The sequence below is a fragment of the Otolemur garnettii genome, unplaced genomic scaffold (genome assembly GCF_000181295.1).
Source record: "Otolemur garnettii isolate 467f Iridium unplaced genomic scaffold, OtoGar3 scaffold00020, whole genome shotgun sequence".
NCBI classification, from domain to species: Eukaryota; Metazoa; Chordata; class Mammalia; order Primates; family Galagidae; genus Otolemur; species Otolemur garnettii.
The window spans coordinates 25,320,134-25,347,880 of record NW_003852415.1 but is presented as its reverse complement, the minus strand read 5'-3'; the positions used below and the strand labels follow the sequence as shown (position 1 = coordinate 25,347,880).

Below are 27,747 nucleotides of genomic sequence, written 5' to 3'. Positions count from 1 at the left end.
TCAAAAAAAAAAAAAAATCTATGATTAAGGTATCAGCAGGGTTGGCTTCTGTGGGGGCCTATCTCTGAAGCTTGTAGATAGTGGCCTTCTCCCTGTGTCTTCACATCATCTTCCCTCTGTGTGACTGCATCCCATTTCTGCTTTTTAGGAGGACACCAATCATTGGAATAGGGCCTACCCTAAAGCCCTCCTTTTAACCTGATTACTTTTTCAAAGGTAATCTGCCTGCAAGTAGGTCGCATTCTGAAGTCTTGGTGGTTAGGGCTTTAACTTATGAATTTTGGAGGGGGGGGATATGATTCAACCCACAATAGTGGTATTGTTTGTCCTGATGGTGTAAGAAGGTGGGCTTGAGCCCTGCAGGAATATAGGCTCAAATATTCTCTGCCCTGGCTCTTACATGCTGTGTGACTTTAGGCAAAACCCTTTATCAGTTGGCGCCAGCTCCTGTAAAACAGAGCTGATGGTGAAACCCAACACATGATGTGGCACCTGGGAACGTTCTCAGGTGGTATCTGTCCTACCCACGTTTTCCTGGTCCTAGTAGCCTGGGATTTTGCCAAGGGTGGCTGACAGTGTCCCTTTGGCTGGCAGCTTGGGCCGGGCCCATCCTGATTGTCCTTTGTCTAAGTTTTGAATCCATCTGGACTGAGGGAGCAAGGAATGATCTGCACCGTCTCAGCCCATTGCCAATGTCTCAGTTGTTTCCTGTGTCCCCCAGGAGCATAGGGCTATCCTTACTCCATGTACCTCTAGAAGGCTGCCCTTGCAGTGTTCTCTGTGGGCAGTTCTCAACTGCACCTTCTGTGACTTGTTGACTTGCTAACAGGCTCTGTGTTCCCCTTGTTCTGCCTGTATGGAGTCTGGGATTGGCTGCCTGTCCCTGTGCCCTCTGCTTGGGCCTCTGGAAGATTTTAAGTGCTTCCTTAGCATAATCTTAGTGTTGGTCCAGCCCCTCCCTTGGCCAGAGAGGAAACTGCTGCTTTCCAGCCTCTGAGCAGATGATCAGTCTAGCACTGTGGGCAGGACTAGAGATTGAGGATCCCACCTCCATGCCCTGACACCAGAGGTTCAATGAGTGTCCACTGCAAGCCAGATCTTGTGAAAGTCAGCTAGGCCAAGAGGCCATGCCCAGGACATTGGAGCTAGAGGGCCTAGTTCGAGGCTCACTAGTGCCATTTACCACCTGGGAAGCCCAGGGCAAGCTCTTTGCCTTGTGGACCATCCAGTAGCCTCTGTGAGTCTCTGCCTGACCCCAACTTAAATGCAAGTGAACAGGCCCAGAAAGTGGGTGTGAGATGCTGATTTACCCAGGCAAGGTGGGATTTGTATTTTGCACATCTGCACCCCCTAGTACCTCCATGGGCCTGTCCCTCATTCACTTCACTAGAACCCTTCAGAGGGCTGCTGAAGACCCTTGGAGGGAGCAGGTGACCAGGTCCTAGAGTTAGCCCATCAGTCAGAGGCCATATGGTCCTGGGTGGTACAGAAATGGGATTTAGGGCATTATATTGCCTGGGGAGTGGGGGCCAGCAGTGCCAGCTGTGGGTAAATAATATTAGTCATACACATCAACTACATGGTCCACCTCTATTGCCTGGTCCACATGCAAATTGGAAAGGAGTCTCTGTACCCCCTGCTAAAGTGGCAGCCTCTTTGTTCTTAAGTAAGGCCTACAGATGAATTCTCTTAACAATTAAAGGGGGAAACAAAAGAAAGTCAGTTTGGTTGGTAACTACCGGGTGGCTCTTGTGAGGGACCTTGCAAGTTACCTTCACCCAGAGGAGGCCAGATGGGAGCTATGTCCCCACCGGCCTCTCAGAGCTGGCTGTGATCGTGGGTACTCTAGGCTGGTGCATCTCACTCCAGGACCACTCAGAAAGGCTGCTTTTCCCTGGGAGGGTGGCGGGGAACTTGGGACAGCTAAAATTTGGCATGAACTTTGGCCCCAGAGCCCAGTGCCCCAGGGCCCAACATGTAGCAGATGCTCCATTAGTCTTTGAATCTGCAGTTTCTAAAGACATGAGCTCATGGGACTCGCCTTGGCAGCTCCCTGCCACAGCCTTTGGAGTAGGAACGTCACTCTGAACCAGCTGACGTCCTGGAGGCTTTGGGCTAATTGGTGTCCAGGGAAGGGCTTGGGTAGAGGCAATGGGTGTGGTTGGCATTTGCTGGTGACGCTGTTCTCCTTTCTTCCAGCTGCCCCGTCCCTATGGCCACCCGAGAAGCTGGCTCCAGGTAGCGTTGCCCCATGGGAGACCTGTTTGCAGTGGTGCTGTGTGGTGCTGTGTGCTCTGTGTCCCCTCTCCAGCACCTTCGTGTCCTTTTCTGGGAGCACTTCCTTCTCAGGGTATACTGTTCCCACCTTTCGATTCTTTGGGATCTGTCCTCTCTCTGAGCTGCCATTAATTTCCAGCTTTGTTGTATGACAGCCAGAGAGTCATGCAGGGACCATCACCCACAGGCACCCCATGGCAAACCCTTTTTCTCCCACCTGGAATGGGACCCTTTGACTCAGGTGGCTGGCAGGTCCAATAGTCACCCCTACTTTGCAGTGAGAAGCTGCAGTTTGTGACAGGAGGAGAGACTTGCCAAGACCATGCTAGTTAGTGGTGGGGGTGAGGCCAGGACTTGCCCAGCTGTGGCTACCCATGGAAAATGGGCAGGTCCTTGAGCAGCTGGGAACTGGAGTGGTGTTCTGCATGCATTCCACCATCGTGAGGGCTGGCATGGGCTACTATGGGTGAGACTCCTGTGGTCAGACCCCTGCAGGACAGGGCCTGTGGCTGAGGAGCAGTTGGGCCAGCTCTGCCCTGAGACCGAGGAAGCTAGGCCCTCAGGCAGTGGCCATTCTTCTGCTAGCCCTCAGGCCTTTGGATGGCTTCATCTCTGTCCCCTTCCCAAGGCCTGAGACTGCCTACCTTGAGTACCTGCCCTGGTGTAGTACACTCCCAGAGGTCTCCCCCAACCCTGCCCTGCCTGGCCCAGGATTTCTAGCCTTAGCACTATAGCATGTGGCCAGGTAATTCTTGGTTGTGGGGACTATTCCCTGCACTTTTGGGTGTTGGGACAGCCTCCCTGGATCTTACTCACTAGGTGCCAGAACCCATCACCCCAGTTGTAAAAATGAGAACGGTCTGTGGACATTGCCAGGGTGGGATGCACCCCCCCCTTTGAGAGCCAGTAACCTATAGCAACATAACTGTGTGCCAGCCCTGGGCTAGGGGCTGAGCTGTGAACCATACCTGTCCAGTTGCTTGGACCATACACCAGCAAGGTCATTACGAAGTGCCTGCTGTGGTTACACCCCTTCTCCAGTGGCCCACAGTCGTGACTGACTGGCATATAGAATCAAAGCCCCTACTTGCCTAAGGAGAACCAGCTCTGATGAGGTTCCTGCCTGGAGTGCCCTGTGGTGTCAGGATAGTAGAGCCCAGGCAGGTTTGTGGCCTCGGCTGCTTTGGAGCTACTGGGTTTCCTGGTGGGAGAATTCTCCTGAGGGCACGCAGTCTAGCCTCTGGGTCCAAGTGGGACCCCAGCCCTACCAGTGGGAGGTGAGCCATTTTCTAGCATTTCTGGGATAGAGATCAAAGCTTTTCAGTTTATGAAGGCCTTAGGTTTACTATTCAGCCCCTGGACCATTAATTATGCTTCACTGACCAGCCCTGGGACCTCCCACATTGCTTTCTCTCAGGGGGTGAAGGGACAGGGAGAAAAAGGGGTCACCAGGCTTTGGGGGGAAGGTGGTCACTGGGCTTTGGTCTCAACTGTGTATCTCACTTGCTGCCTTACCAGGCCCTGGGAGGTCAGCTCTTCTGTGGGGTGTGGGATTGGCAGAAATGTGAACTGAGCTCTTTATAGCCCGGTGCTACTCTGGCTTTGGAGTGACAGAGTGGAAGACCATCTTGGCACAGCAGAGCTGGTGTCAGTGCCTACATAGCTGCGCTGGGTCTTTGTTCCTTCTGATATTTTCCTACCAAGTTTCCACCCTTCTGGTGATAGAAGTAGGTTCTTCCCTGCAGACAGCGCACTGAACCTCTCCATCTGCAGTAAAACCAGCCCTTCGTAAGGGATCCCTTAAATCCTCCACAGGCCTGAAGTAGGAAGGAGCCTGTTCCTGGGACTGACTTCTTCAAGTCAGACAGGGTCATTGGCATGACCGAGTTTACAGGGTGGTAAGGATGTGGCTGTGGTGCTGTCCATCATCTGTGGTTCTGGATGCTGGCCACACCTGGCCCTCCCCCCCGAGCTGCACTGCGCCATGCCACACAGTGCTGAGTGCCCTTGTGCACCTGTCAGATGCTCCAGAGACCCCAGAGGGAGGGTGCCTGTGCTCTGTGAGATGCCTGTCCATCCTACTTCAAGGGCTGAGGGACAAGTCTGGAGTCACTTGGGATGGTTCCCTCAGAGGGAGCTCATGCATCTGGTCACTCTGAACATACCAGCTGGGGTTCTAGTGATTTGAGTTCTTACCTGTGGGCAGGCTTCCAGATGGGGACACAGTGCCCCTGTCAGTGCGTGCCCTCTACCCCTACCCCACAGCCCTTGCTTCATCTGTCATATTCTGTGCCTGTGTACAGCAAATGCTCTCTCTGTGTGTGTGTCTTGAAGATATAACTGCTGCAGTAAATGGCACATCTGGGGGCCCAAATGCCCTTTGGGAGTAGGAGGGAGGGGTGTGAGTAGCTGCCTTGAGCAGAGTCCAAAGCTTCCTACCCACTGCTGCTGTCCCCTACCCATCTAGAACAAGGAGCTATGTGTGGACATCGCCTTTTATCTCCATGTCCCACCCTTCTGTTCAGTATACCCCTCTGACAGTGCTTCTAGGGTCTATCCCAGGATGGCCCAAATGGGTCCCTGCAGCTGTGGGAAGGTGGGAACGCTGCAGACTGGGTGCCCCTGCTGTAGAGGTGCCTTCGACAGCATCATAGAGGCCCAGAGAGGCTCAGGAAGTATGAGAGCTCACACAGTGAGTCTGTGCTGTCCCTGAATGGGGCAATGTTTCCATGAAGGCTGTGGACTGAGCCCTGGGGTGTCCTGAACTCTGGGGCCTCAGTGGAGCAGGGAGAGCCCAACTGCCTTCTTCCCTCCTAGCCCAGAAAGGACTTTTGTGCTGCCCTTCACAAGCCCCACAAGCTGGTGATGGGGACTGGGCCACCATACCTATCTGGATAGGGTAGAAGGGGCCACCTGAGTATCTGCTGAGCTGGGACCCATAGTATTAAGGAACTGGGAAATCTTGTTTCAACTCTGAGCAGGCACATAGCTGGCTCTGTGTGCAAGATCCCGTCTTCCTGGGTCCTGAGGGATCTCCCGTAGGGAGACCTTGGGCATGTGTTGGCTTCTAGGGAGCAGCAGTGTACCTCTTTGAAAGATGGGCATATTCCCCAGCCACAAGCTTGCCTAGATGTGCAGACCAAACCCAGTTGGTGGTTTCATCTTGGGCTTCCCCTCAGTGGTGGAAACCTGGGGATCTCATTCTGCAAAGGGGCCAGCATGGCAAATAGCAGGATTTTTAATTTGGATTTAAGTGCAATCATGGTTACTCATTTGATGCGTCATTAGTCACATTGCTCCTTAATGAGAGAGTGTGCCTTTTCCCTGCCTGGCTTTGTGGTTTACTAATAAACTTCTATGGACATGCAAATATTTATAGATGCTCACTGAAGGAAGGGGTGGGAATTGCACGCTGCTAATTAAAACGTCCCCCAACCCCATGTACACACACCTCCTCCCAAGGAAATTGTCTGTGGGGGAGGGGAGGAGACAGCACTGCAAACCTGTGTGTTTGGTAACAGCACATGGGCTCCCTGGGAGCGCATTTGATGGAGGGCCAGAGAGGCGGTAGAGGAAGAGCAGCTGAAGCCTGAACAGAGTCTAGGGGTATGGGGATAGGGACAGGAAGGGCTGTGTGGCCAAGTAGATGTCTGTGTGTGTGTGCGGCATGCGGATACATGCTCCTGGGCACCTCACACCCAGTCTTCTTACTTTATCTCACCAGCCTTGCTGAGACACTGCTGAGGGTTCCTACAGAATAACATCAGAGGATGAAGGAAGGGTCTTGTCACACTCTCCCACCTGGGTCAGGGTTAGTTGGAGACAATTTTATAGTTGGTCTATTGCAGAGACATGGCCAGGAAAATCATTTGGTGTGGGACTTTTGCCTTGGGTAGGGCTGGGGTGCACCCTCAGGGAGGTGCTCCAGGTGGGCATAGGTGGCTCAGGTGGGAGTTACCAGTGTGGTGGGGCCAAGAGAATGCTGGGCCAGGGTGGGGCAGGCCTATGGCCTCTTTTTCTTTTGGGTACCTAGTGGTGGGGGTGGGGCTTCACTTTATCAGACCCCTGGCTGGGTCAGGGAGGAATAACACACTGGAGTCAAGCCAGGGGCGGGCTGGGAGTGATAAGGGCATGGAAGACCTTTTTGTGGTAAAGGGCTGTGCCCACAGCCTCCCTGGGGAGACCTCTTTGTGGATGATGCTGGTTGGATCATCTGAAGCCCCCCACTTTGGGAGCTGCTGTAAGCAGGGTGGGTCCCCATTTCTCTCTCCCTCATACCTCTCTGTGCCCCCTCACTCCCCCGACCTTGGATCACATCCATGTCCTCCCTGATGCCCTCAGCCTCCTGGTGCCTACTGTGGCCTTTGAGCAAGTACAGACCAGCTGACCCTCTCTGTGTCCCTTTGGGCTCGGCTCTCCAGGGTTTTGAACCTGGGGACCGTTTTCTCTGTCTGCCTCCATGGAGCCTCGTTAAGTGAGCGTTTACTCTACTCTCCACCACCTGCAGGACACCATGTGCCCCCCGCAGCCAAGCCATTGAAACCTCACAGCTAGTGGGATGGGATAGGGTGAGGTGGGGGCTGCCCCAGGGCCTGATTAGGGTGGGAGAGCAAGATACCTGGTGGCCCCCATGAGAGACTGGGGCTAATGAGCGGGAGGAGGGACCCCCAGATGAGGCTGCTGCCCATCCTCTGCTGCCCTGCTCCTGCCCCTGCCAGGCCTCCCTGCTCCCACAGTTTGGGTAACTCAACTGCGTGCTGATTGATGGGACATTCTGCTGCATTATATCTGCTCTCGGGCTTATGGGCCATTCTGCTGCATTATATCTGCCCTAGGGCTTACTCTCCTTCCCTTTGATGCAGAAAAGGATGTTTGGGCCAGAAACTGTCTCCGCCTTAGTGATGCAGAAAGGAGGGCTGTGTTTTCCATTGGGCTGGAAGAAGGAGGGAGGTCAGTGGGCGTGTTGGATTGGGCAGTGTCCACCCAGGAGGGGTTCTGCTGGGACCTGTTGATAAGATTGTTGGGCTCCTGGTCCCCACCCAGCTTCTGAGGTGAAGGACCTAAGGCAGGACCTAGCCTGCTTGCTATACACTGGGATACTGGGCATCCCTTATGGCTCCTGATCCTATGGGTTCTTGTGGATCCAGAGAGTCAATGGCCAGGGCCTGCTTTGGGAAGCTCCCTGTCTGCTGGTGGAAGTAGCCTGAGTGAGCTGTGCTGAGCTTCCTCCTGCAGGGAGCCCCAGAGCCTCAGAGTGGGGAGGCCACACTTGTGGACATTCCTCCAGGGTCTGGCGGGCCCAGGCCTTGGTGAGGGGCCAGCCTGAGTGGGGACCTAAGTATACTCAGGAAGGATACTGGTATGAGGAGCCAGGCAGGAAGAGTGGGAAAGCCACTCACACATTCATTTTCTCTCCTTCATAAATTCCCTTGTTTATTCAATTACTCAACAATTGCCTGGCTTTATATAAAGCCAACATTGGGGCTGGCACTTGAGTGGGTAGAGAGGGAAGAATTATCCGTCTTAGCTGTGAAGACAGATAACCTGGGGAGGGGAAGGGAGATTGAGCTGGTTGGGCTGCTGGGAGGAGCCACAGCCAGGACCCTGGGGCCAGTGCTATGAGGCCCTGGGGATAGCTTTGCTTTCTCAGCCAGGCCCCTCAGTCTAACCACCCCCTCCCTCTCTGTCCCCTGCAGCAGGCTGGCTCTGGGGAGTTCCGGACGCTGCGGAAAGGCTTCTCCCCATACCACTCGGAGTCCCAGCTTGCGTCCCTGCCACCTTCCTACCAGGACTCGCTGCAGAATGTAAGTGCCCTCCCACCAAAGAACCCCAGATTTTCTCAGATGAGAGGGGAGAGGCTCAGGTGAGTGGGTCACCTGGGCTTGAGTGTTTGAGGTCCTTGTCTCAGCTCAGCTCTGTGTTCCGGGCTGCCAAGGGCACAGGTCAGGGCCAGGGCTTGGCCATGGTGGCCTACCTTGTCCCCTGCCATCTTCCTTTCCTACCTTCCCAGGAAGGAGCACTGGACTCCCAACCTTTGGAGCCTCAATGAGGGCCTAGTGTGGTGTTTAGAGGGGAAGCCCCAAGTTGGGGGGATGCTGCTGAAAGCATGGGGCAGTGCCCAGAGGCCACATGTGAGGCAACCCAGGCCCAGCCACTGTCCCTGTAGGTAATTCTTTAGCCAGTGTCACTCCTTGGGCATAATAGAGACAGGATGCCTGGCTAGCCCTGGATCTTGGGGTATAGCTTTGTAGATTATGTATGTACTGACGTGACTAAGCAGACTCTCCAGGGCTGTCTTCTGTGTCCTTACTGGGGCTCTGACCTGCCCTGGAGGGAGCAGGAGGGGTGGCCTGGCGCCAGCTCTGAGGAAGTGGATGCCTAGCTTAGAGCTGCTGCTGATGGGTAGATGTGCTGGCATCCCTATATGAGGACAGATGAGAGGCAGGAGCAGATGTAGGAGGCCAGGTCCACCTGCTCTCCTTGCAGAGAGGCCTCAGGCTAGCTTGGCTTGTTCTGTGGGGACAGCAAGGGTGCTTGCCTCATTGTGGGGTCCATGTGAGCAGCCCCGTGGAGAGCCTGGCATTGTGCTCAGCAGACACTGAGTCTGCACTGCTTGTTCTTGTGGTGGCGTCTGCAGGGCTGGGTGTATTTGTGCTGCAGCCCTTCCTGCCCTCTTCCTGGCTAGCAAGGATGCCCTCAGGCCTCTCTGAAGAACCTGGCTGGGCCTTGGTGCTGGCCCTTTGCCCTCTCCAGGAGTGTCACTGTCTTCTCTGTATAGTCAGCAAAGCCCACTGATGGCAAATAATCCAAATTTTGTCAGGAACCCTGTTGAATGAGATTCTGACTGCTCCTTGCTAAAGGGCTCTGAAAAGCCAAGTGATGACCCCACAGGGGGTGGTTCCTCAGCCTGCATTTTCTCTGCCCTTCATACATTCCTCCTCATCCAACCTGTAGAGGGGAATGACGACAGCTGGCAGGTTTTGAGTGCTGTGTCCTGAAACCCTCTAAGCGGTCTGCAGGCTGAATAGTGCTGTGCAAAGCCATCTGGCTCCTAGGCCTTGCTGGGTGTGAGCAGCAAGGGCCTCCCAGTACTGAGAGGACTGTCCCTCCTCCTACATTTTCTGGGGGACCTCATGTGCTTTACCTCATTTCTTCTAGCCTGCACTACCCAGGAGGAACTGTCACCCACCTTAGAAAGGGAAGAAGCAAGGCCGTGGGGCATGTGGGATGGGGTAGATCACAGGGCTATATGCTCTGTGTTCCATGAGTCTGGGGGCAGGGTTGTGAGCCGAGGGGTAGGAGAGCAGGGGCTAGGGTGGCTGGTGGGAGGCCTCTGGGGTGGGTGGGGCAGCCACAGAGGTTGCTGTAGTGGAGAGTCTGGGGCCAGGCCTAGTGGAGTATTCACAGGGTGCTTGGTCCCACAGGGAGACTGAGACCCTAACACACTTGGGCAAAGCTCCTTTAAGGCTGCCTGTGGGTGGTGGGGCACAGAGGTACATCAGGTAGCTCTGTACATGGGCACCCTCCCCTCCCCAGCTGGCTGTTCCCCCCTACTAGCTCTTGGCTGCCAGATCAGGAGCCCAGGCTGGCCCCTAGCAGGGTGAAAGGTTTACACTTATTAACCATCTATAGGAGGGTCCAGGCTTCTGGTAATTGACAGGCCCCTTGGGGGAAGCTGTTCTTGCCAACTTTATTTGAGTCAGTTGAGCTCACAATTCAGTGGCACAAAAAGTAAGTTCACAGAGTTGTGCAATCATCACAACAGCACATTTTCGTCACTCCCTCTCCCCAAAGAAACCCTGTACCCATCAGCAGTCACCCCTCTCCCCCCTCCTCTCAGCTACCAGCAGCCACCAGTCTACTTTCTGTCTCCATGGATTTGCTATTCTGGACAATTTGTATAAATGGAATCATACCATATGTGGCCTTTTGTGTCTGGGTTCTATCACGTTTTCAAGGTTCATAACGTCTAGCCTGCATCCGTCTCCACTGCTTTTTATGGCTGAATAACATTCCTCTGTGTGGATTGACCACATTGTTCACCAATTTATCTATTGATGGGTGTTTGGGTTGTTCCCATTTTTTGGCTGTGGTTGATAGTGTGGCTATGAATACTTGTAGATGTCTCTTTTATGGTTGTTTGGTTTGTTTTCAGTTCTCTTGGGTATATACCGGTCTCCCCACTTTTGGCACCAGCTCTGGAGTTCCACAGACTTGGGTTTGAGGCCCAAATCCATTTTTTTACAAGCTATTGGTTTGGGGCAACCATTCTGTTAGCTTCACCACTCTCCTCATCTGTAAAATGGGCCTGTGAAAAGATGATAGCATCTGCACAGAGGGCCATTGCAAACACTCAGTGGGCAGGTTCCAAAGTGGGCGCTCAGTGAGCAGGAAGCACCACTGGGCTCTTCCAGTGTGTGGTCCGGGGGGAGAAGAGGACACAGAGTTCCAGTGCAGCTGTTTCAGGGGAACGCCCTTGAGGTGTGCAGTTGATGGTGTCATTTATAGGACCCAGGCCGCCCTCACTGGCACCACTGAGGCCCAGTGAGGTGGCCAGGAAAGGGCTGGGGGCACAGCCCATCCTGCTGCTCCTGCCTCCCTCCTGCCTGTGCTTCAACAACATAGTCCAGCAGTCAGGGGCCGTACAGGTAGGGGTATGAGGCCAGGGGTACCAGACACCAGCTGACACATGGTTAGGGTAGTAGTGCCAGGAGGAGTGCACACACTCCAGGAAGATTCCAGGACCAGGCACCAGGGGCCTCCAAGGGCCTTGCACGTGTGGCTGGCGCCCCCTGCTGGCGGATGAGGGGAGCACAGCTTCCTGTCACAGTTTGGGCGCCTCATGATGCTGCCCAGGAAACATTCCCTGCATGACAGACTTGACTTGGGCCCCTGAAACTGGATCCCACGGCTGTGGGGCCTCCAGATATGGCAGAAGTCTGGTGCCCCCTTAATCTCAGGGAGGCTAGGGAATCTGTGTGTGGTACCTGGGGCTTAGCCTCTGTGTGCCCCCATGAGCTGGTCAGCCCACGAGGCCCTAGGAGCAGATCCAGGCCTTGGCACATGGTGAGAATGCAGAACATTTGCTGCCAGGTTCGGGAAGGTTCTAGGCTCTGGCGGGGGTGGGGTGGGGTGCTGAATAGCCCAGCTTGGGCAGTGTGTGGTAGCACAGCGGTATGTGTCTTTGCCTGGCAGGGTTCCATCCCGGTTCTCTGTATCTACCAGGTCACCAGGGCCCATTTGCTGAGGAAGAAGTAGATTCAGTTCCAAGGTTAGCCCAAGGTTGTCAGTGTGGGAGCTACTAGGTGTCCTGGACCCCACTCACTTATCTCTGTGGTGCCTCTCGGTGTTTTCTGCCTGGTCTCGGGCACTTGCAGTTTCCTCTCAAGCCCACTTCCAATGACTTAATCATTTCCTGGTTCCTGTTGGTCCCCCTGGATTTCTATTGCAGCCTGAGTCCAGTCTGGCTTGCACCTTGCCCCAGGGTCACCTGGACCCTGCAAGAGGGAAGCTGGGGTGGGGCTGAGCCCATTGCCCTGCGCAGACTCTCAGCTTCTGCCAGAGGGTGGGTCCCCACCCCAAACCTCAGGTGGGAGCTGGGCACTTGGTGCCAATTCATCCCCCAGGTGTTTGGGACGGGCCAGTAGGGGGTTCTCAGCCCCGGGTAGTGCTGGAGTGGGAAGGGAGGAACTTTTCAGTTTGAGCTGAGTTTGAATCCAGACCTTCCTCATCATGCTGTGTGATTAGAATCTCTTTCCTCCTTGGCTGTACTTTTTTTTTTATAGAGACAGAGTCTTACTTCATTGCCCTAGGTAGAGTGCTGTGATGTCACATAGCTCACAGCAACCTCCAACTCCTGGGCTTAGGTGATTCTCTTACCTCAGCCTCCCGAGTAGCTGGGACTACAGGTACCTGTCACAATGCCAGGCTATTTTTTTGTTGCAGTTTGGCCAGGACTGGGTTTGAACCCGTCACCCTTGGTATATGGGGCTGGTACCCTAACCACTGAGCCACAGGTGCCACCCCCTGGCTGTACTTTGTTTGCAAAATGTGCTAGACCTTGTGGGTGGGCAGCTGCAGGGGACCCTGAGGGACAGTGGTGCCCCAGGCTTCTCCTCTTATCTCTGCCCTGCAAGGGACCATTTCATCTGCTGAAGACTTGGTGTGTTGCAAAGAGAGGGGACTGTCCTGAGGGGGCTTGGGACTCTTTGGGTGCCCAGTCCTCACACCTGCCTTCCCTCTGTTCCCACTTCCTGCTGGGCCCTGGCCCACAGAATCAGGGACCTCCCTGAGCTGCCTATCACCTGGGAGCCAGCGAGGATGAGCTGAGGTGTGTTATTCCTTCCTGCAGGGCCCAGCCTGCCCTGTTCCTGAGCTGCCCTCACCAACCCCTGCTGGCTACAGTTCTGCAGGACAGAAGCCTGAGGCTGTTGTGCATGCCATGAAGGTAAGGGTCACCACCTGCTCTCTAGGAGCCCCCAGATGCTAGGTGCACTGCTGGACTATAGGACCTGTGACCACATATGCCCTGAATCCAGGAGCATCTGAGTGGCAGTGGTGGGATGCCCCTCTGTGTGGGTGGCTGGTGGCCATCATGGCCTGCAGCACCGTGAGGGAGCCACTGCAGCTAGGGAAAGTGAGGCTTGGGGTAGAGGAGGGCAGGCGCTCACCCCAAAGCTAGAGAATTAGGAGCAGGAGTGGGACTGGAAGGACTCCCAGGCCCTCCCTCTGGGCAGCCATTGCCCTCACAGGTCCCAGGCTCAGGCGGGCAGGTTTCTGATTTCTCTGGAGCTCCACACCTGAGCATAGTGCCCACTCCTGTCCTTCCTGTGTGTCTGCACAAGGATGTCGTGCATGGGTGTGCATGGACATGCCCATGCTTGCACCTGTGCTGCCCACATGCACAAGTGCTGGCTCCTCCCTGCTGGTGGGCTCTGGGTTGGAGTGATGTAGAAAGCCCACCCAATCTGTCTTCTCCCAGCATGAGCTGGGGCTGCTGCTTCCCATGTATGAGTCCACAGTGAGGTGAGGGGATGACCTGCCCCTCAGTTTTCCCCATGCCCCTGTCCTCACAGTCCAGCAGCGGGGTCCTCCAGCTTCATTTTGTAGCAGGGAACCTCCCCGGGCCTGCTGGTGGCCTTTGCCCCTAACCCTGAGACCTGTTTCCTTCAGGTCCTGGAGGTACATGAGAACCTGGATCGGCAGCTCCAGGACAGCTGTGAGGAGGACCTGAGTGAGAAGGAGAAGGCCATTGTTCGCGAGATGTGCAACGTGAGGCACTTCCCAGGGACTGGGGATGGGGGTCTGGTACTGCTCATGTGATTAGGGCTGCCCAACATGGTAACACCCTTCCCCGTGTGGGACTCCACTAGTGCCAGGTGCCCTGGAAGGCTGGGGGGCCCTTAGAGGCCTTGCAGCCTGGGCCTGTCACCACTGCCCTGCCCTTCTCAGAGAGCTCTGGTCTCGGCAGATCTGCTTCTGCCCATGGAGTGCCATGACTGGGGTTTGGACAGAGCCTGTGCTCCATTCCCCCATACTCCTCAGCACTGGTCTTGTTTACCCTAGGTGCTTGCACACACCCTCCCTCCACAGCTTGCTGGTGCCCCCTAGTGGTTACTGGCTGGGCAGGGGGTGTTCAGAGCTAGAGGTGCTTGGAGCTGGCAGTGCAGGTATAAACTCTCTGCCCTGCTAGCAGGGAGGCTGGGGCTACCTTGGCTTCTAGAAATGATCCTGTCTCTGGGTCTGACCTGGAGACCCTCTTCCCTGACCCACCTGACCATTGTCATCTCTTCCTTTGCACCTTTGGGGGAGTAGCAGGGCAGGGATTTCACAAGGTCTAAACTGGGGCCTATGTGGGGGGAGGGGAGAGGCCCTGTCTCCTGGGCCTGTGAGCCCTCCCAGCTTTGAAGGTGAGCCACCCCCGCAATGACCTGCCTAGGAGGGCAGGTGTGGGGTGAGTGTGGGTGTGCAAAGACTTGGTCTGACCGACTCCAGGTATCCAGCACCTCAGTTTCCCTTCCTGGCTCCATGGCTCTGGACATATGGGTGATTCTGTAGAGCATGAGGCGGGTAGGTTGGGGTGAGCCCTCCACTCACACCTCACCTTCTCCCCTCACCTCACCTCTCTTTCTAGGTGGTCTGGAGAAAACTGGGAGATGCTGCCAGTTCCAAGCCCTCCATCCGGCAGCACCTGTCTGGGAACCAGTTCAAGGGGCCTTTGTAGGGCTGTTCTTCCATGGACATGGGCTCACTCTGCCTGGATTCCCAGGGAGAGTTCATGCCCTAGACATGGGCAGGACCTCTGGCTGAGCCACTGTCTTCTTCCTCTGTGGTGAACTGTACATAGGATGCTGCCTGCCCTGGCCTGGTTGCTGTGGGTCTCATGCTGACAGCCAGGCCTCCATCTGCTGCCTCACACACCAGCAAACTGGGAGGATGAGAAGCTATCGACCATTCACTGCAGCAGAGTGGCCTCCATGAGGATAGGCTGAAGGCCCAGGGATGTCCCAAGCTTCTCTGTCCTGCCCCCCACCCCCAAATGCCACCCGCACTGGACAGAAGCCACTGGATCCTCATGCAGAGGCACCACTTCTTGCCTGCATGCTGTGGCCTGCCACCAGCCCACCAAGAACTGGGTTCCCTTTGTCATGGATGAAGAAACTTGCTGGTCCATGGCTGGTTGGAGGCTGCTTTGGCATCTCAGCCTCTTCCTCTAACACCCAGCTCTGGGAGCCAGGGCCCCTCACTGCCTGGGGATTGTCCTCAGCTGTCTTGATGTCAGCTGCTGCTTGTTTTTAGAGCTCATCAGCCCCCACCTCCCCAACATAACTCTGCAATGTCCCCCCCACTCTGTGCCAGGTTGTGCCCCATCTTTTTGTGTTCCTTCAGCCCAGTGTCTGGGACATATCCCTTTCTGTGGTTTCCATGATGGGCCAGCTACATAGGAAGGTCCTATGGAGAGTTTCTGGAGAGCCACACAAGACTATCTTTGGATGGGTAGCATTGGGCCACAGCTCAGCTTTTAGTTGGCTGTGGCCTCTCCTAGGGCCTAGCCACAGCCTGGGTCACTGTTGATGGACCTATCAGAGCCACAGTTGACAAAAGTTTTGTTCTCCCTGGGGAGGAGTCTCCCGACCTAGTTCTGGCTTTAATTTGCTGTATGACCTTCAATAAGTCACTCAGCCTCTTTGGGCCCCTGGTGGAAAAATGGGGTCTCTGAAGTTCCTTTTTTCTCCCAGTGCAAGGCCATCCATTTCTAGATGGGGTCAATCTGTTGGAGAGGTACTGGGCAGGTGGGCTGGGCAGATCTGAAGCCCAAGTCGAGCTTTGCTGCCTCACTATCCCATCAAAAGTAGTTACTTTCCACTCTGAGCCTCAGTGTCCTCAGCTATAGAATGGGCAGCATAAGGCCCTCCTTACAGGGCTGGGGGGGGGGTCACATGACACCAACAGTGTAAAAGACCTGTACAGACTGTAAAGTGTAATAGTTAACTTTTTGTGTGCAGGGAGAATGAGGCCCAGAGTGGCTAAATGATTTATGGCACATTAGAAATGAGATCCCAGAACCTGTGAGACAGGGACAGGCCACTTTCCTGACATCAGTGAATGCCCTTGAGCCAGCCTCTGCTGTCCACATGTGCTTTGTCTAGCTCGTCCACCCATCAGACTCCTACATCCTCCCAGTGGTGCTTAGAGCTTCATGCTATAGCACTTGAAGAGCCCAAAGAGGTTGTCTTCCTATTAGCGGGTCTCATTTAGGTTCAAGTAGAAGATAAGGACCCAAGCAAGGGGTGAGAAATGACTTTTCTTTCTCTCCCCAGCTGGGGACTTTATTCTGAGCATTTACTGCTGGTGTCTGCCATCAGCTTCCTTGGGTCACACACTCTCAGGGGAAAGGCTTGCGGCCCTCACTGTGTCCAGGGAGTGCTGAGTGGGTGCTGGTCATGGGCATGGGCCTGCTGTTCTTGTTGAGAGTGTTATCAGAGGCTCTTTGGGGTCTTTAGGGGTGTGTGACCTGAAGCTGGATGACCATCTGTGGTCATACCAGGTAATTCCTGCCCAATTGGGCAGCTGAACTGGGGAGTGGGGAGGAGGGCCCTTCTGGATCTTGGAATCCAAAGAACCACAGAGCAGCCTGGGTGGGGGGTGGGTTCATTTTGGGTAGGAACTGAGTCTAGAGCCCATGTAAGTCCTATTTGGATCAGGTTGGCTTGGCCACCACTGAAATAAGCAATAAGTAAAGGCTCTTGGCACCTGCAGATCTCCTGCAATTTGGCCAAGGGAATGGCAGCCTTGAAGCAACCTTTCCCCTCTGGAGGGAAGTGACCCTCTTCCCTAATGCTGCATGGCATTCAGGGGATCAGTGGAGCATTTCTTTGAGAACCCTCCTGCCTGTGATGCCCCTGAGCCAACACAGCAGCATTGGGATGGTTTTCTAGGACAGTATTCTGCGACAAGTCATATCTCAGACATACCATACTAGCTGATTAAAAAAGCCAGCAGTGACTCCAACCTTACATTCCTGGATATATAATGGCAGTTGCAAAGAGCAGAGCCACAAGCTGGAGAGGGTCAGATGGAGCCTCCCATAAGGGGACTTTGAGGAGAACAGCTCAGTGTGACTTTTGGTTCTGCTACTAGCAGAGTGACAATAGGTGACACCTCCCTTCTGGAGCCTTAGCTCTGAAAGCACCTGGTGGGGTGTCCTTTCAGAAGCCACTTCCATTTCAAATGCTCCAATTCCAGATCTTGAAGTCCAGCGCTTGGCTTCAGGTCCCACTGTGATGAAATGTACCCTTCCAGCCTCACCCAGGTGGCCTAGCCATCCTGGAGTCATATCTGCTGAGCACATTTTATAGGGTGGCACATTTTTATTCAACAGTTATTAGCTACACATCAGTGTTTAAAGAAGAAAAAGTGACCTTTCATTTTTTTTTCTTGAAACTTGAGAAGAAACAAAATACATACTACTGATTTTTTTTTTTTTTTTTAAAGAAACTAAATGCATGACTGCAGAGAGGTAGAGGTGTATATTTTTCATACTGTGGGGTGGGGGTGGGGGAAGTATTTGTGCTGCTTTTTGGAGACGGGCTAGAACGTCTGGTTTCTGTCCCCAGGCCTGGCAGCTATGCTCTATTTTCTGTAGAAGGTGACTGCAATGAGACCTGGGGCCATCCCCTCCCACCCCAGTGCTGTGCAGAGTCAGGAACCTGGGGACTCCTGGCCCGTTCCTACCTTCTATTAAACCACTTTGATTTGGGGAGAGAAAAAGAAATAGAACTTTTTGATAGTGTGGTAAAAACACTGATTTGAACTATTTTAGTAAAAGGAGTAACAAATAAGATTGTGATAGTGTATACTTTGAGCTAGATAAATAAAGGCCTCTTTGCGAGCCTCTTGGCTGGGTGCTTAGTGCTTGTTTGTGTTGTGGGTGGTAGGGTTCCTGGATAGCCTCTTCCCCACATGGTGAGCTTCGGCCCTTAAGGGTGAATGGTGAAGGCTACTCCCAGTGCAGTTGCTTGTCCAGTCATGGCCAGAAATGGAAGTAATTTCCTGACTTAAGAACCTGTGTTCTATGCACAGGTGCCTGAAAGTTCAAAACTGGTTTGGAACGCAACCAGTTCCTCCAAAAACCAATGCAGACATGAGATGGTGGCGGCTGACCAGGAGGCAGTTACCCTAACCCACTCAGAGGTGTCCTGGGCTCAGTATGGCTGCTATGAGGTTATTTTGCCGGGCCTCTGCTTGGCCTTCAGGGTCCAGGGAACCCAAAGTGCTTCTGTGGATCCCACAATCCAGGGCTACTAAAGCCTGCTGTCCCACTTCCCACCCACAACAAACAAAAGGGTAGTTTCAGAACTGATTTTATTTGGATAACTGACTGAAGGAGTCTCATCTGTAACCAAGATGGAATTCACAGTAAGTTGTTACATTCACACTTAAAAAATATATCTCTATGTACAGGAATTTGCAAATAGATGTAAACATATGTGTACATTACTTTCCTAGTAAATACTTCTCCTTCTCCCTAGAGGGGAAAAAAAAAGCCATCCAACAAGGCAACCCCTTCAAAATAATTTTAATACAAAGGATGCAAACATTTATAAATCAAAAACGTGGTTCATCTGACCCTTCTGGGTGTCATTAGAACATCACTGAATAAAAACTATGACAACAGCCTGATTTCAGATGGAATTAGACTATTTAAAATTGAATTTCCAGGAAAAATAGGCACTGATTTCTAGAAGGAAAGATCACTCCTTACTGAAGCTATTTATTGAGCCAATATGGCTGGTTAACATTTATTACTAGTATAAAGTAACCCAGTGCAGGACTCTGATGATGTTAGTGGAAACCAAGTTACGTACACAGTCAGATGGCAAAAGGTGCTGCCCAGGCTACACTGAAAGCTGGCTGTCTCCATCCTCTAGACATGAGGAGCACCCCAACTTCATCCCAGGGGGCTGGTCCATTCTTTTCATACTGCAACTGTCTAGCATTATACAAGGTACCCTGCTGCTTACCCACCTAAACTATTCTTCAAGTTGATTAGAAAAACTCTTGTTAAAAAAAAAAAAAAAGAAAAAGGCGTCACGTTATCTCATCCAGGCTGCCCGCCCTAGCCCCCCAACTGGAGGCATGCCGGGTGGGGGGATAGGTGGGGGCACAGGTGGCTGTCCTCCAGGGGGGACAGCGGGAGGTGGGTAGCTAGCTGGTGGCAAGCCCAGGCCTGGAGGAGGGTGGGGTGGAACTGCGTGGGTTGGGGGCAGGCGTGGGGGTGGAGGCGGGAAGTTGGGGTTGTAGGTAGGTGGAGGTGGAGGGTAGCCAGGAGTAGGGGGAGGAATGGCAGGTGGGGGGAATGAGGCAGGGGGAGGGGGCACAGGTGGTGGGGGTGGGTTGGGGGGGTAGACATGGGGGTGATAGGGAAGGTGAGCGGGTGGGCCATAGGCAGGGGGCAGGGCACCATAGGAGGGGCCCTCAGTCTTCATCATGGACTGCAGGCTCTGGTAGCCCTCTCCTGACATGTAGGAGCTGGTAGTGGACATCCCCGTCATGTAGCTGGAGGGGGGTGGAGGTGGGGGCCGGTGTGGCAGCGGTGGTGGCTGGTGCACGGGGGCCGGGTGGGCCGGAGGAGGAATCTGGACTTTGGGGAGGTCACTGGCATCCACTGGGCCTGGTGGCTCAGCCTCACCTAAGGCAGCGGCAAGGGGAGGCTTCCGGTCTGCAGGAGAGAGATAAGTCATTGCCTGGCTGTGGCTCAGTACATTTGGTCCCTGTGAAGGGACTGGCAGGCAGTAGCTCCTGCAGAGGAGCAGGGAACAGCTGCCATCTCTGTGGCCCAATGTGTGGGCCTACATCCCATGTCTTGATACCATTATGTATCTCCCCACTATTTGTCAGAAGGGCCCTCCCCATGACTGTGATAACCCTGTGTTTCCCTCCCTCAGCCCTGATCTACAGATCCCTCTTCCTAGCACAAACACATACCCAGGCTCCTCAATCTTTCTGCCTGTCTCTACCCCCAGAGATTGACTTTGGGAGCCAGAGTCACATCGAATTACTGTCTGTAGCACTGGCATTTTGCAGAAAGCCCAAGAATTGGTCAAATGAATGCAGTGGCATTTAAAAAAAGATTGTAAAGTCTCTGTCATTCCCAATGTACCCATCAAAGTAGCAATTCTGGTTTTATTTTACTGAAGAGAAGCCAGATCACTGTACACTCTCAGCAGTTTCCTCTCAAGATGAGTACTTGCATGTGTGTGCAGTGGGGCAGGCAGCACCTGGCATTCCCGAGACACTCGCATGCTGAGAACCCACCCTCCATGTGTCCCAGGAGGCCTTAGAGGGTGCTGGCATGTTCCCACACAAGCCTTAATGCCACAGCCAGCTGGGTCCACAAACATGCTCTTTCCCTTTTAAGAAACTAACTCTCATAACATTCAACTCTGAGGCCTCTTCAGTGACCAGTACACCCAGCTTTGTCCTTTGGGCCTGAACTGGAACAGGAAGTGGTCTCCCCTCAGCACCTCACTCCCTTCTGCATACCTGATATCTGAATACCATAAACCGTCACCAAACTACCCCCTAAGCATCATTGCTGACCTTAACATCTCTCCAGTCATCTTGCACCTCATGGGAACCCTAGCTCTCTCCTTTCTTCACTGCCAGGCTCTGTTCTCTCTCCAACCATGGCCCCTTTAACAACTATCTGGCTCCCAGATCTCGCTCAAGTCCCAGGCTCGCCCCCAGCTATCCACAGTGGGAGCCCTTAAACATAGGCATTGGTACCTGGGCCCCCATGTGTCACATCTCTCCTCAATGGAGACATAACCCCCAGCTCAGGAGCAAATGAACTGTATTTAATGATCCATAAATATTAAATAAGCAACTGCAGGCATCTTTTTAATAAGCAAAGTTCATATTGAACTGGGGATTGTGGGATTTGGCCTGAAGTAGAAAATGATGCCTCTGTTCACTCAAAGCATATAAACCTCCACGATAGAAAGAAACAGAAACTGACTCAGCAGCCCATTTGTTACAGACACACCTTTCTGTAAGCCACATGTGCCAACCAATGTGCAACAGACTAAAAGAGCTGCTGATGGGGCACAGAGAGATCTCTGGAATTGCCACATGTTTTGAACAACATGTATTACCCCTGGCCTTCTCTAGATTAATGGTTTATCTTCCAAAATGCCCAGGTAAAGAACACTGTATTCTTTATAACTCTCCTCCTCTTTCCTAGTGCTGTTAGGAGGCTTCCCAGGTCACTGTGTACCTGTTGAGAACTTTCCATTCTTTCATGTACTCTCCATGTGACTCTGAACAATTGCTTATTCTTCAAAATGCCCTCAGAGAAGACATCCTGCTAACAGGAAGCAGGTGTGAGAGAGACCTGGAGTCTAACATATAGCAGTTCTGCCTGGATCTTTGGCAGAGTTCTGTTTTCCTAAAACTCACTCTAAATCCATTTATCATGTGCATTTCTGGAGGTGAGAGGTTAGAGAATATACAGATGGACTTAAAATTTGTAACATCTTCAAATAAGGACAATTTCTGAAAGATCCTTGTACATGGCTATTTTTTAAGTCTCGGCCACATAGTCTCTTTTCTCTAAGCTCCCAGGACCTGCCACATCTGTCCTTCCAACAGGTTACAAGGACAGCTAGCCAAGCTGCTTCAGCAGGTGCTTACCTGGAGGTGGGTGGGCTGGAGGCAGTGGTGGGTGAGTTGTCTCAATTTTGGGGATTTTAGGTGGCGGTGGTTCTAAAAAGAAAAAGTGGATTAAAAAACCACTCATACCTTTTCATGTGAATAAGCATGTCATCAAGAAAAAAGAAAAAGACAAACATACTACCAGAGATTTCTTTGGGACAGTTAGAACAGATATGGCCAAGACTTTAGGAAGGCTTCAGCTAAACCAGTATGCTCTAATCCTGTTAACAAATCAAATACCAAAGACAAAACCCACTAGCTTTGTCATTGGGCCATTGCCACATCTGCCTAAGTTTCCTCACCATTTCAGACGAGTCCTTCCAATGTGGGAACTGCAGAGCAGTATCTCAGTTACCAGGGCTCTTCACCTGGAGTCCTCACGCCACAGAGGCAAACACAAGCTCCCGGTAGCAATGGCATGCTACCAAACCCCTGGGTGCTTACAAGAGGAATTTCTACTTTTGTATTCTTAGACAAATTATTTTTTCTCTCACAAATACTGATTTCCAGCTGGCCACATGCCAAAAGCAGCACATTAACTGAAGTCAGTAGAGTGATGGAGGCTGGTGTACAGACAAGAGGAAGAATACAATGTTCATAAATGCACAAAGTCAGGACAACTCAGAGTAGAAAAAAATAGTCTATCCTTTGGGATCAGATAGCATAATGTAACCAGCATCCACAATGACAGCACTAGGTTTTCAAGAGAGGCTACAGAACAGGTGTCCTCAAACTACGGCCCACGGGCCACATGCAGCCCGCCTAGGACATTTATCCAGACTGCCTGGTGTTTTTGCCGCTGCTGCCTGTCCTGCTTAGCAGCCGACTCGTCCCGGGGCCCGCAGTCTGGCCCTCCAACGGTCTGAGGGACAGTGAACTGGCCCCCTGTACCCCTGCTATAGAAGTTCAATCTCTTCTATTTAAGAGGCAGAGGGTGTGCACACTCAAAGGAAAAAGAACTCTTTCTGTTTTTATGCTGTGTCTTCCTGAAACATACTTTAATCTGGCTTGTACACCACTCAGATTTGCATGTCCTCTGGCATTGCTGACCACTTTCTCTTGGTTTCCTTCCTCTCAAACACAGGCTGAATTCAAGCTTCAGGGACTTTTCTCTTTATCTTCTTCCTCAGAGACTCAACTCCCTCTAAGCAGATGACTGTAAACCTTTATCTCTATCATCCATCTCTCCACCAAAACCATGGGCCATCTCCAGACTCACGTGCCAGCACCTTGCACTCTACCTTTTCCCTCTGTGTCATGTAGTGGTATTACTCTCACCTCAGACATGCACCTCCTCCCTCTCTTCCCACAGCCAGTCAGCTAAAGCTATCTAGATCAGTGCTGTCCAACAACATAATAAATGCCACATATATATGATTTTAAACTTTTCAGTGGCATGTTAAAAATAAAAAAAAGTTGAAACTAATTTCAATGGTATTTTATTTCGATCTGATAGGTCAAATATTATATTTCAACAGGTAACTAATATAAAACTTCATTAATGAGATCCTTTACATTCACTTTTCTTACAAACTCCTGGTAATCTGGTGCATACTTTGTCTTGGCTAGTGCACGGTAATATTGTGTTTGCACACTTTTGGAGTGCTCTGTAGCCCTGGGGCTATTGGCCCATGCTGCGTGGTGTTGCTGAGACCTTATACCATGGGGGGCACTGCCACCTGCCACACCACATCTTACTTGGGTGTCTCCAAGCTTCTCCCCATTTCCAACCACGTGTCCTATTTACTGCTGCCAGGAAACTCATTTTTTTTTTTTTTTTGACAGGAGCCTCAAGCTATCCCCCTGGGTAGAGTGCCATGGCATCACGCTCACAGCAACCTCCAACTCCTGGGCTCAAGCGAGTCTCTTGCCTCAGCCTCCCAAGCAGCTGGGACTACAGGCGCCCGCCACAGCGCCTGGCCATTTTTTGGTTGCAGCCATCATTGTTGTTTGGCGGGCCCGGGCTGGGGGTTCGAACCCGCCACCTTAGGTGTATGTGGCTGGCGCCTTAGCCACTTGAGCCACAGGCGCCGAGCCAGGAAACTCATTTTTAAATGAACTTTGACTTGCCATCTCCCTGCTATCTCCAATGGCTTTCACTGCCTCTGCAAAATCCATATTCCTCCAGGCAGACTCTGTGATCTGGTCCTAAACCACATTTTCAACTCCACCAAAAGCTAGTTCCTTTCAACTCTTTATATTCCAGGAAGACTCCTCTCCATTTTCCCCAAATGGTCAATTCCTTTGACCACTTGCATCCTTCTACCTAAAAGCTCTATCCCCTGAACTTTAGCTGCTCAAAGGCAAGTCTTCCTCCGGGTTTATGAGTGACTTTTCTCCTGCCTCTCTGACAGACCTGCACATCATCACATCCTGACTGCACACTCCACATGGCATGGAGCATGGCCCACTCTTGTGTCTCAAAGTTAATGTCTGTCAATTTGCAGTTAACAAAAATTCACCTGTACTGAACTCATCATTTCCTCACAGACACTGAAAAAAAATTTAGCTTTATCCTAACTTGAAGACCTCACAGCAGGTTAATGAATGAGTAAATATGGTCAGTGCCTACAAAGAGTTCAGTTTGACAGGGCAGACTGACACAGATAAAACATTTCTAATTTTTTGTTCTGTAATGTTTCAGATTTTGCTCACTTCCTCTGTTTATAATATAGAAACAGATTAATCAGCTTTGGGTGCTTCAAATGTGAAAAAGCCCTAATGCATTTAGAAGAAGGCAGGTTGGGCCACCATGGCTCTCTGGGCAGTACACCACAGTCCACTTCCCAGTCTTCACCCTGACCATGCTTCGGGCTCATGAGGGGATCTTGGTGGCCCTGGACTCTTGCTGCTATAACTGGCATATGAATCTCTAAAAATTGCTGCAACAGTTCTCGTACATCTATATTTTATATATGTTACGGAGTATATTTTTATTGCCAATAATGTCTTCTGTATTGACACCTATTGTTAGAATACAATCTAAAAATATATGGTCAGCTGAGAAACACAGAAGATAGTGTACTTTTTCTGGTAGACAGAGAAAAGTTTTTGATGGGCTCTAAGGTTAAATTTTAAGGCCAATCTGTATAAGAAAGGAAACAATGTTGGCTAAGAATTTAAATGAATTTAAAGTTTTGTATAGAGACACATAAAACTAAAAACAAAAAATCAGAACAGGAAATTACCTGCTGCTTTGTTCTCTTCTTTGGGAGAGACAACCTGTTACAGAAGAAAATATACAATTGTTAACTAAGTGCTGGTATAGTGAGGAGAAATAAGGATTATCCAGGCACTCCTAGAATCACAGTGACAGAACAGGGCCTCATATTTCTGGCCTAAACTTGCAGGGCCTCTAATAGATTATCATTTCTACTCCCTTCCTCTTTCCCTTTTCCAACTCTGACAGACAGACTACATTAGAACAGCAGGTTCTGAACATTATTTCTGGTGTCCTACTGCACTTCCTGTAGGTGATCCTTGGTTATGCTGATGTGAGCGCATCCCACATGGCTTCCTGTGGGGGCTGGGGACAACAAATGGCTTCCTCCACTGGGTGGGGTTGCTACCATGGAGAAAAACAGACTTGTGATCCTACTACTAGGAACTTTTACAAATACCCCATGTGACTTTAAAGAACTCAACACTCATGAAGGGCACTGAAGAGACAATTTCTCTAGTAGTCAGCACACAGTAGTCAGGACCACTCAGGGTGGAGGAAACAGTTCACCCTGTGGGGTCAGGCAGCTGCATGTAGTCTGCTAGGTTTTAGTTCACCAAAACTATGAGCTTTGACAAAGAAAAAACTTATATATTAGAGTGTAATTAAAGATGCTTCTGAAAAATTCCTTATATGTACCAATTTTGGAAAATCCATTCTTGGGACTCAAGGTTCACAGGCAGAGTAAACATGGAACACTACCACAAGGAAGTTCAGCTCTGATAGGAGTCAGAGCCCTAGCAGAGATGACACAGATGGTGGGCACTGCACTAGGAGGATAGAGCCCTCCTGATTCTCAGAGAAGCCCTTCCTCTGAAACCTTCCTTGGACCACATTAGCTTTCAGGCTCCCCACTGACACACAGTCAGACTGAACACCCCCTTCTTGTGTTCAGTTCAATCTATCAGAAATGGGAACGGTGTTCAGGTGTGGTACTGCCAGTTGGAAAGCTCACCACGTCCAGGGCCCTGCCACAGCCCACTCACCACAGCTCGTTTAACCTGTCGGGGAGGACTAGGCTGTGGAGAGGGTTTCTTGGGCTGCTGCGCTTGCTGCTGCTGTTGCTGCTGCTGCTGCTGCTGCTGGGCTGACTGCTGGGGGTCCTTTTGCTGAGGCTGGGATGGTTCAGAGCCTTGAGATGGTTGTGACTGTTGTACTTGTGGCACTTGTGGTGTAGGCTGAAGAGATGGGGGCTGCTGCAGCTGATGGGGGGTGTGATGAGGCATCTGTTGTTTTCCTTGTGAGTAAAGATCCAGGATTTGGTGGCAGATGTCTAAACAATAGCCGACAATTATATTTAGTAGAAATTCGTATTTTAGATAAAATTTTACCTAGCAAAAAATTAGTTATGATTTCCCTACAAGGACCAATAAGCAGGAATCACGTTTGCAATCCAATCAATCTTTATTATGCACAACACTAGTGTATATTTTTTAGTTCACCAAAACTATGAGCTTTGACAAAGAACAAACTTATATATTAGAGTTTAATTAAAGATGCTTCTGAAAAATTCCTTATATGTACCAATTTTGGAAAATCCATTCTTGGGACTCAAGGTTCACAGGTAGAGTAAACATGGAACACTACCACAAGAAAGTTCAGCATGCACAGTACCTTCTAAAACGTCAACAGGGACATCTTGAACAAATTGTTCCCACCATCTCCTATACATGGGTTTAGAGGTCCATTCTTGTATTTCAAATTTGCACAAACGTCCTGCAAGATACATCACTGCTACTGCTATGATCTCTGGTTCCCACTGTAGTGACAAGGTGGTGCACAGACTAGTTCAATAAGAAAAGAAAGATTACCTGAATTGTATGATCTAACACAATTAAACCAATGCATGCAGATTAGAAGCCATATTTAAATGTTAATTTTCTTATTCTTCCCTAAACATGATTAACTGTAAATAAAAAAGGAAGCCTTTAGTCTTGTCAAGGTATCACATTCAGTTAACCATAGTTACTAATTTGTTTCTTAAAGAATCAGAAGGATTTTAGCACATTTAAAAATAGCTACATTTCATGAAAATACAAATGGAAATGATTTATGTTCTTTAAATTATTGAAATCCTAGCCACTGAATTGCTTCTTCTAATGAAATCTTATGAGGAGGTCAAATATGAGAGAGGCTTCTCTGACTGCCACAAGGTAGGGCTGACAGCAACTCTGTCCAGAGGCACTCTGTTCCTCACCACAGCACCTCATTAAATTCTGGGCTATAAGAAGAACAGACCCTAAAACCATTACAGGAAAGTATTTTTTTTATAGAAGCAAATGGGGGTCTACGTATTTAGTTGTCAAAATTTTCTGGAATACTGTTTGGGACTCGTGTTTCAAACTGGTGATAAGATTTCAGCATCTCACACCACCACGTCATGGCAGGGCAGAAAGAAACTCCTCTGCTGGGAAGCAAATGAAGTGAACTTTAGCCCCAGCTTGGCCATTAAGCCTCACATTCCAGTGCATGTAGTGGGTGGGTCAGGGATGGACCCCATCGAAGGTGCTTTTAGTACATCAGTATTTGTTAGTGTTTCTGACCATGTTAAAGCCAGAATGAGAAAGAGGACAAGACAACATGTGGGGAAAAAAAATGTTGGTAGGGGCAGTCCCTGATCATCCCCTCCCCACTGGAATGTGACTGATTAACTGGCTCTTTAAGGAGAGGCAAGTCAGTTTCTTCTGATATAAAATAAGAAGTTTGGGTTAAATGAGCCATAAAGTGTCTGCTTATTTTAAAACATTATAATTAAATCAACATTCATTTGAACGTGAATACCTGTCATTTACAAATGTCCATGCCATTTGAACCAGCTTTTGAATTTTGTTTTTATCACCTACAAGTGGGGAAGAAAAGGTAAATTATTAGTAATAGAAAAAAAAAACTCCACGAGAATTTATTTAAAACTTCTTATGTACTTAGCCTCATTCTAATACACAGCAAAGAGCCTGAGCCTGGGAAATGAGGACAAATGATGTGGGTCCACATCTTCCCTCTGTTCTTTTCACATGACCTATACTAAACCACCATTT

General features: G+C 50.9%; 2 protein-coding genes across 2 annotated transcripts in view; one reads left to right on the top strand and one right to left on the bottom strand.

Moving 5' to 3' along the window:
* The window catches only part of CCDC85C (coiled-coil domain containing 85C), an 83,901-nt gene extending 66,228 nt beyond the window's left edge, over positions 1 to 17,673 (top strand). Inside the window, exons 3-6 of the mRNA XM_003787033.3 lie at positions 7,974 to 8,081; positions 12,629 to 12,724; positions 13,450 to 13,548; positions 14,411 to 17,673. Coding sequence (XP_003787081.1) covers positions 7,974 to 8,081; positions 12,629 to 12,724; positions 13,450 to 13,548; positions 14,411 to 14,500 — 393 coding nt within the window. The 3' untranslated portion in view covers positions 14,501 to 17,673. The remainder of the gene's footprint in view (positions 1 to 7,973; positions 8,082 to 12,628; positions 12,725 to 13,449; positions 13,549 to 14,410) is intronic.
* A 451-nt stretch (positions 17,674 to 18,124) lies between these two features.
* CCNK (cyclin K) overlaps positions 18,125 to 27,747 on the bottom strand; it is a 31,263-nt gene continuing 21,640 nt past the window's right edge. Inside the window, exons 6-11 of the mRNA XM_003787032.3 lie at positions 27,494 to 27,551; positions 26,327 to 26,496; positions 25,699 to 25,985; positions 24,681 to 24,714; positions 21,472 to 21,543; positions 18,125 to 19,498 (exon numbers count right to left, since the gene is read on the bottom strand). Of these exons, the coding sequence (XP_003787080.1) occupies positions 18,873 to 19,498; positions 21,472 to 21,543; positions 24,681 to 24,714; positions 25,699 to 25,985; positions 26,327 to 26,496; positions 27,494 to 27,551 (1,247 nt within the window). The 3' untranslated portion in view covers positions 18,125 to 18,872. The remainder of the gene's footprint in view (positions 19,499 to 21,471; positions 21,544 to 24,680; positions 24,715 to 25,698; positions 25,986 to 26,326; positions 26,497 to 27,493; positions 27,552 to 27,747) is intronic.